General features: G+C 40.3%; 1 protein-coding gene across 1 annotated transcript; it reads left to right on the top strand.

Annotated features, from left to right (window-relative positions):
- The first annotated feature begins 2,381 nt into the window (after positions 1 to 2,381).
- ankk1 (ankyrin repeat and kinase domain containing 1) lies at positions 2,382 to 8,838 on the top strand. Its single transcript, XM_022753811.1, has 9 exons — positions 2,382 to 2,563; positions 2,769 to 3,051; positions 3,185 to 3,336; positions 3,647 to 3,696; positions 4,650 to 4,805; positions 5,786 to 5,901; positions 6,581 to 6,614; positions 7,145 to 7,385; positions 7,622 to 8,838. The coding sequence occupies exons 1-9, from the start codon at positions 2,382 to 2,384 to the stop codon at positions 8,667 to 8,669; spliced, it is 2,262 nt and encodes a 753-aa protein (XP_022609532.1). The 3' UTR covers positions 8,670 to 8,838.
- The last annotated feature ends 266 nt before the right edge of the window (positions 8,839 to 9,104 follow it).

The raw sequence follows: 9,104 nt of genomic DNA, 5'->3' as shown, positions 1-9,104 counted from the left end.
ACATCTTTGTTTCCCCATCTTTTTGAATGAGTGTGTTATTACCGTAATCCTCTCACATAAGCCAGGCAGGTTAAATCTTATCTCTAAAAGAGAACCCTGCTTTAATGATGCAGAGAGATGAAATCCACAATTTATGGGGTCTAAGAAGAAGTCAAAGTGGAAAGCGGTAAATGTCTTGACACTCTGGGAACTGAAATGGGTGCACTTCACACATCAGTCCTTACAACATCAGGAAAGACACTCAAAGTCAGCTTGCAGCGATGCTAAATTTACAACTCATCTCAAATAATTATAGATCAATTTACAGTGTGCTAAAAGAGTTGCAAGACCAGTTCCAGTAGAGAATGAGGCAATGTCATTTGTACTAAAAACAGTCTTCCCAAACACAGAGGCAGTTAGTTTAATGCAAATGAAATAATTTCCATCTTATTGTCTGTTGAAAACAATAAACCTCCACACACAAATCAGTTCAAAAGCTTTTAATCTCATTTTGTTTTCTCTGTGTCTTAAACAGAAGGGGAAACCAGCCAGGCTGACTGTAAGTGATTAGAATGGGAGAAACGAGCCTCAGCTATGGCTGCTGTCACACTAGATACTTTATTTACACATAATGAATGCTTGGGCTTTGCAAACAAAGCATTAAAGTACATTTTCAACACAATTTAATGCAATTTACTAACCAGTTTAGGTCTTTAAATTATTAAGAAATTCAAAATGGTCTTATGACTTTGAGTAATTTGGCCTGGTTTGAATTTTCTTTAATTGTTTTTAGCTTTTTTGTTTTTGTTTTTCTTTTTTTTTTTTTAGCTTTTTGTTGCCACAAAAAGAAATAGGTTTTTGTGCGTTTCCTGACACTACATGATAACAACAAAGTAATCCTACTGCGTTTGTTCAACAGTTTGGGCAGCACTGAAGCTTGAAGCTGGCATTTAAATCAGTGCACAAACCATCCAGACAGTACATTTACCTAGTAACTACACAAAACTGTTTCACAATAAACTTTACAAACTGTGACATTTTGGGAAATACAGTATATATATATTTTGGGAGACAGGGATGGACAGCTAGCCTGGCTAACGAGAGCTGCTTACAAGCACTTCTGAAGCTTTATTATTTTATCAACATGTTATATCTCATTTGGTTTTTGATCTTTTTCAATTAAACAAAGAGATGAAATTATATATTGTTGGGGGTTATGTGCTGGACTATGATCTGGCCTGACCATTGAGAGCAACTGATGGTTCAGTGGTCTGCCCAAGGACACTAGGACACATGGGCAGGAGGAGCTGAAGATCGAAGCTCCAACTTTGTGATCAATGAGCGACCCACTCTACCTCCTGAGAGACAGCTGCCACGTTCCCCTTGTTTACTTGGCCAGGAGCAACATCCTCCGCTTGTTGCGTCACAGTGACAAGAACACTCATATTTTTACGCTGAATTAACTGTCTGCTGGCCGTAGCTTCATAGTTAACTGGCAGACATGAGGGTGGTATTCATTTTCTTAACAACGTAGCTCTCAGCAAGAAAGTAAATAAACATATCTCAAAACGTTGAAATATTTGTTTGGAGTGTGGGAGTCAAAACCATAAAAATCTATATTGTGGGCATGACAAGCCTTTCTCATGAATTTGTTTTATTTTAGTTTTTGTTTTCTTATCCATAAATCAAGTTGTGCTGACATTACTATTTAGAGCAAATGTGTGGGGGAATGTGGGTTTCACACACACACACACGCACAGCTGCTACAGAGAACTGCCATATCCTCAGTCTCAAACTGCTGGTCCACCGGATCTGCTGGGGGTTAAGCGTCTTGTTAAAGTACGATTTAATAGCAGTGGATGGTTCATTAGGCAGTTCATTTACCGTATATACCGTATATACAGATCCAAATTACAGTGGTCATATGATAGCTCATATGGTCATTATATGAGCTATCATAACCGATACTCTGTTGGTGCTGAATCTACACATTTCTGGGGAATTGCTTAGTTTTCCCTTTCAGATGGCTGAGACTCTGTCTTAGCATTGGAGGCAAAAGATTAGAAATCATACACTCTCTGGATGACTAAATGCTAGGTTAGCAGTCTTGGCAGCCGAAAACCGGCTTTGTGACATTTCAGAGCAAACAAGTTCTTCATAGAGCTCCTCCCACAGATCAACAGTGTAGTGTAGTCTGTATGTGACTCAACATGCCTTTCACACAGCCAGCTGCCACTGACTTTATCGTGTATCCGTGTTCTACAACTTTCTCTTTCGGTGTGACACACAAGATCCTGCGGTGCCACTGATCGATGTTGATCTGGAGGATGAACCCTGTTAGTGTGTAGGATTAGAGAGTGAGTGTGTTGTGGGGGCTCGTGTCAGAGAGGATCTCTGTACTCATGGATTGCTTTGCCGGATCCCCTGGGCAGTTCAGGAACTTCCGGAAGGACGATTTTGAGGCTAACTGGATTAAGGTTGCAGAATGCAGATTTGGTCAGGTGTACCAGGTCAAGCTCAAACTCTGGCGGGAAAAATGTGCCCTGAAAAGCTTTGACAGCTTGTGTGCAAACAACTTTTACAGGTAGGACTTACTAACACAAATTTCTTAGTATATTTGTATAGTTGTGCGCTTTAAATTACTATTGAACTTTACAAACATCTTATTGTTACTCTTTGCACCTTTTACCGTGTTTGACACAGAAATTTATGTTTCCAGTGGTCAAAGTTCAAAATAGCTATTTAATGTCCAAAGCCCCTCTGCTGACCATTACTTTTCTCCATCACAGGAGAGTAATGGATGAGGCATCCAACATGGCCAAAGTGAAATTCAAATACATCATGTCCATCTACGGACTGTGCAGTGAAGCGACTGCTGTGGTGATGGAGTACATGAGTAATGGATCGCTGAACAATCTCCTAGCCAGTCACACTTTGATGTGGCCAAAGAAGTTCCAGATGATTCATGAAGCCTCCATGGGCATGAATTTCCTCCACACTATGAAACCTCCACTACTCCATCTTAACCTCAAGACATCCAACATCCTACTGGATGATCATCTTCATGTCAAGGTCAGTGAAACTCAAAAAAACAACATAATACGACTGTAAATGCTCACAGTAGCAGTGCTGACATTTGACTGCAGATAATAATATGTATGATAATTCTGTACTACTGTAGAATTTTTGTTTTTCTACCTCTAAGATTTCAGATTTTGGTTTAATTCACTGGGAAGAGGGCATGAGCAAGACGTTGTTCATGGAGCATCTGACAGCAAGAGGGAACATAAGTTATATTCCTCCAGAGACTTTCACTCAGTGCCCTGATCCTCCAAGAACTACCTTTGATGTTTACAGGTGACTTGCCAAGGGCATTTTTGAAATTGCACCATCAAAGAGTCATTGTTTTTTCTGATTCAGTGGACAATCCACAATTCACACAGTGTAACCTCTCAAGTGTATATATTTACTCTATTACAAGTCACAGGAACATATTCTACTCATGTCTTACTCACTCACTTTTTTTTTTATCTTAAAAAGCATGATCTTTTTTATGGAACAAAAAAACACCTTCATTTTCAGTGGCTTTTATATAAGAGTGATCGCTACAAAGTTGCAAAAGTGACAAAATTGGGACTGAAGTGCCTCCGTCTGCTTTCATCCACAGCTTTGGAATTGTGATGTGGGAGATTCTGACACAGCAGAAACCGTATGCAGGTAGGATTTAATTCATTTGAAATGTATCACATCTCCACATCAAATAGATTTGTAGGTGTAACTTCAGCAAGGAGTCATGTAACAGTCAACATTATCACTTTAACAGCATAAGGGTGAAAGCAGTTTCATCTGACTGTTTCCAAAACTGAATTTCAAAGTTGAATGCAATACAACTAAGCAAAGAGCCTTAGCTCTCCCAAATGTTGTAAACAAGCACAAAAAGAAAATGTCTACCAATGGTCATACAGCACTTCACTGAAAAGACATGGTGAAAGATATATCAGTGGTTACAATAATAGAAAAGACCATTCTGTCATCACCCTTCAAATTAATTCATGGCACTCAAGATGTCATGGTTAGTTTCCTATGAGCAACAACAAGCCATAAGTCAAGTTTAATATCTTATTCCATTTACTTAAACATAACCATGTGCAAACCTTTAAAAGAAACTGTTTGACATTTTGGGAAATGGCTTACTTCCTTTCTTGCAGAGAGATTAGTCAGCAGACTGTTAGCTTAGCTTGAATGCAATAAAAACAGGAAACAAGGGGAAACAGCTGACCTGACACTGTCCTAAGGTAACAACCCCCCCCCACCAGCACCTCCAAAGCTCAAGCATTAACATGTTAAAGCTAGTTTTAATTCTCATCTGTCATCATGATGCCGATCAATCACATTCAGTCTCATTTATGTCACATCACTGTTTTAGCCGACGCCCAGGATGCTTGCTCACGTCTACATATGGACAGAGAGCAACAGTGGCACGTTGAATGAACCTGTAATACTGTCACATGATTTGTAGCATAAATTTAGTGCACAACATAATTCCCTCTCTGACAAATCATTTTGATACTGTGTTGAAACAAGTAAACCTGCTTTGCTGCTGTAATTGCTCTCTGCATGTGTTGAATCTCCACTGAGCCTTGTGTCTGACATCTGTTTTGTGGACCCAGGGTGCAGTGTGACCACAGTGCTCTTGGAGGTAGCACAGGGTAAGAGACCCTGTGTGGAGATGATACCTGAGCAGATGCCCCATGAGTGTGATCAGATGATCAGAATCATGCAGCAGTGCTGGGACCAGGATCACGGGAAGAGGCCACAGTTCTCAGGTGCAAAAACAAACAATTGTTGTCTGCTAACTTTCTAATTTAGATTTTAAGTTCTCAGTGGAAATTATGTTATCCGCTGAGTTCCCAAAGCAACTGAGTTGATGTTTTGACAGAAACAACTGATTGTCCAAATGCACTGAGATAAAAACAGATGATAATATAGATGATAAGCTTGATCACAGCACCAACGCATATTTTAATGAAATTTCAATTCTCTAAACTTGAGGAATGACATTTCTGCAGTATCCTGGAATAATGACGCAATGTGAGAATTTGAGCCTTTTCATTTGTACAAGGACTGGTTTGATTGCTGTATCACCAGTGTGCCCTTAAGATGTAACAAAATCTATGAGGGAGCATACAAAGTGTCTTGGCTGCATCCATAGAAATATGACGTGTACTTTATCACATTTGTCTGATGTTGTGTTTAACTGTGTGTAAATGATGCAAAGATATTCAGAAATACTACTAATTATACTCCCTAAATGGAGAATGTCACAATTGGGTGGATATTTCTCTCTTGATCCACATATTGTGGATCAAAAGAGAAAGATGTGTTGCAGGCAGCAGTTCTCAACAGAAATGTGCCCAACAAAACAAGCATGTTGTCCTCTTTGGCTTTGTATGTAATTACTGAGTCAACAGTTGAGGGAGAATGTAGTGATGCTTGGGTGAAATGTATACAAACAACCTTTGTTTAGATGAGCACTTATGGCTTGAGAGGTCATATTAATGAATACAAATCAGTGTCATATTTATTCATAAACTCCTGCTGTTCCTATTTGTGATGTTCAGAAAAACTCCCTGCTAATATTACTGTATCTATGAAAGAATTTACCTGTAATTCATGCATGACTGTTCATTCTCTGTAGTGATGCAATTATAAGAAGATCCAACTGGGGTTTGGAGTTGCAAGTCTGAGACTAGATTTGTTTGATTAGGCAAATTCAGATCAGTCCTTGACTGCTGTTTTTTTGCAGACATTTTGATGAAAACAGAGACTCTGAGTGAAGTGCTGAAGGTCCCTGGACCAATCCACTGTCGCAAAAACGCTGACGAGGGATCAGATTCCTCGCTGGTTCCTCCATTACATGAAGTTAGTTCCGTTTTATATTCTGATATCTACTATATCTACTCCACCTTTGTCATAATGGGCAGCTAAGGTTAGTGGTATTATAAGGAAGAGTGTGAGAAAAGGTAATACAGTTTACACTATTAAAAGGTCTACATCCAGCGGCTCTGTGAGGATGTAATTAGACACAGTGTTGTTTTAAGGTAAGTGCCAGTGTTGTCAGACTGAGCAGAAAAAAGATGGGCCTTGTAACTGCAGAATTTGCCTGAGAATCATCATCATCATCATGTTTCTACATGAAAAGCCAGAGGACCATTAAATATATTAGGATTTAGACTCTAGGCACCATGGATATCTGTACCACATTTTAATGGCAATCCATACAGCAGTTGTTGAAACATTTCACTTAAAATGGTGGCACTAGAGAAAAATTCAGGGGGTTCACTAATGTCAGTATCCTCCACCCTTTTTATGACTTTTTTGGCAGCTAGTGTGGATAAAAAAAGAAAAGTACAAAAATGACTTTGCGTTATTTTGTGCAGACAAGTTATTAATACTTGTGTGTAATTGTTGAGTCATTCATACCCTCGAACACCCATGCTCACAGTATTGATTGATATAAGTGCTTATTAGCCACTTATGATGATTGATGTCACAGCTAATGACTTTTGAAGTATTTTCTTTCTTTCCTTTTCCATTTTAGATTGCTTTGCCTGAGATGTCTGACCTTCCCTCAGGTAAACACATGGGCAGAGCAGAATAAAAAATCATGTTCAATGCAAAGCCTAGAGGGTTGACATTTAAAAAGTGCTATTTACAGTGCTGTCACATTTGTAATATTACCTTTAGTGCTGAGAAGCAGAGTCAAGCAGAAGCAGGAGACAATACAAGAAACGTTCGTACAGCCTCTTGGATGCTTTTTTTCCTCTTAAATGCTGACTGGATTATTGAATAGATCATTCACAGCACATTTTATTGATCATTTCATATATAAGCCCCATTAAATTTAAAGTAGATATATAGCTACGTTTGTTCAAACACCAATGCACAAGGTAAATATTTCATTCCAACAGCTCGTATTGACTAAGCACCACAGGCTCCAGAAAGTTACCATTATGTACACAAGCACATTGCTCTTAACAATAAAAGGAGGAGACTCAAACAAAATAAAGCAAGATTCAGAAAAATAAAAGTTCCTATGCCACAATATAATCATTGTTTCTGAAGGTCTTTTTCTTATATAATTCCCTTTGCATTAATTTCACAGATAACCTACATGCCACGGATGGCATTCTCTGTTTGCTGTACAAAAAGGACTTTGGTAGTTTCAGACTGTCTGTGAAAAGAGAGCATGTATCCACACAGTTTTCTGGGCAAAAGAGCCTTCTTCACTACACAGTAGCCAGCGGGGACACAGAGAGTGTCAAGCAGGTCCTGAGTCTGGGTGCTGAAGTCAACTGTGCGACTGCCAGAGGTTATACTCCTCTTATTATTGCTGTTCTGCACAGGTTTGTATGAGTAATTTTAGTGACTGTTGTAAGAGTGACACAGGGAAAAGTAATTTGTGGTAGCAACTGGCTATTTTGATAAATTTCTGCATGACAAGATTGATACCACGCTCAAGTTTGTGTGCAAGGTTACACCCAGAAGATGGTTAGCTTGGCTTCGAATAAAAACTAGTCTACGTCAAACTATTGCTTTAAAAGTACCACAGTACACTAAGGTTGAAACATCTTTTCTACAGGCTTCACGAAATCATCTCTCTGCTGCTGGAACACGGTGCAGCTGCCACCCAGGAAGATGAGGACCAGTGGACGGCGCTACATTTTGCTGCTCAGAATGGAGATAACAGAACTGTAAGTCTTCTTTTGGACAAAGGAGCTGTGGCGGATGCCCGGGAAAAAACCGGATGGATGCCCCTCCATCTGGCCTGCCAGAACGGCCATGAAACAGTGGTGCGCCTGCTGCTTTCACGGCTGTCAGAGGAAGCAGTCAGAGAACGTGAGGAGGCACAAGGGAGGACGCCGCTCCACCTAGCCTCGACCTACGGGTATCTAAATATTGCCAAGCTCCTCCTCTCTCAAGGAGCAGATCCGAATGCTACAGACTGCTGTCTCTCCACTGCTCTTCATTTATCAGCCGAGGAAGGCCATAACAGAGTCGTGAGACAGTTGGTGAAGAGTGGAGCGAGTACTGACAATGCAGACAGCAGAGGATATACTCCTCTTCACCTGGCTGCTCTGAAGGGTCATACAGGCATATGCAGGCAGCTGTTGTCAAATGGGGCCAGCCCAGACTCCAGGACCCTCCAAGGTTGGACTCCCATGCACCTGGCTGCCCTGAGGGGTCATGAAACCACGGTGGTCCAGCTGAAGAGTCAAGGTGGTTGTGTGAATGCTTCAGGTGAGAATGGATGGACCCCGCTCCACCTCGCCTGCAAGCAGAGCAAGCCGGAAGTGGTGGCAAAGCTCCTGGCGGCCAAGGCCGACCCAAACGTGACAGAGGACAGTGAAGGATGGACACCGTTACATGTAGCCTGTAACAGTGTCTGTTTCCCAAGTGTCCTTCATTTGTTAACACATCATGCAGATGTCAATGTAGTAAACTCGGGAAAGGCGACACCTTTACACCTGGCTGCCCAGCATGGCTGTGTGCCAATCATAAAGGCTCTACTGCTGAATGGAGCAGACAGGACACGTCTGGACTCTTCTGGATCCACAGCTCTGAATGTGGCCCAGAGGTGTGAGAAATGGGAAATAGTGCAACTATTGAAAAAGGAATGTGAAGCATGACTCTCCCTCTGGGTAAAGCAATTTGAATAGAAGGACTATGTACAATGAAAACATCAATGACACAGCTGGAATATTATCCTGCTTTTGAGTGGGGCTTTTATTAAGCAGCTTAAAGCAAGGTTTTCAACTTTATTACTTTTAAATGTCTTATTATTTTTTTAGAAATACGTTATTTTACTACACAATTGAAATTTACAAAGACTTTTTGTTCCATTGTATCTGCCTAGCATGCTAAAGAAAACTTTTTTTCCTCTGAATATATCACGTAAAGTGGGGTCCAAACTCCTCAGACCACTGGGAAAGTGGTCTTAAACTTTTGGACACCCCTGTATCACAACAGCCCTTAGTTGTGGATTTTATCAAATCATTGCACAATCAAAAAATTGTATTGTATTTTTAGTATAAATAAAATTTGATTGATTTTATTTTGGTTTA

Source organism: Seriola dumerili, unplaced genomic scaffold (assembly GCF_002260705.1).
Source record: "Seriola dumerili isolate Sdu_G_001 unplaced genomic scaffold, Sdu_1.0 BDQW01000199.1, whole genome shotgun sequence".
Taxonomy (NCBI): domain Eukaryota; kingdom Metazoa; phylum Chordata; class Actinopteri; order Carangiformes; family Carangidae; genus Seriola; species Seriola dumerili.
The sequence above is the reverse complement of the archived record's forward strand: the minus strand, read 5'-3'. Positions and strand labels throughout refer to the sequence as shown.

Coding starts and splice junctions, on each gene's coding strand:
- ankk1 (XM_022753811.1), top strand. CDS start 2,382: ATGGATTGCTTTGCCGGATCCCCTGGGCAGTTCAGGAACTTCCGGAAG. Junction 3,337..3,646: donor ACTACCTTTGATGTTTACAG/GTGACTTGCCAA, acceptor TTTCATCCACAG/CTTTGGAATTGTGATGTGGG. Junction 3,697..4,649: donor ACAGCAGAAACCGTATGCAG/GTAGGATTTAAT, acceptor TTGTGGACCCAG/GGTGCAGTGTGACCACAGTG.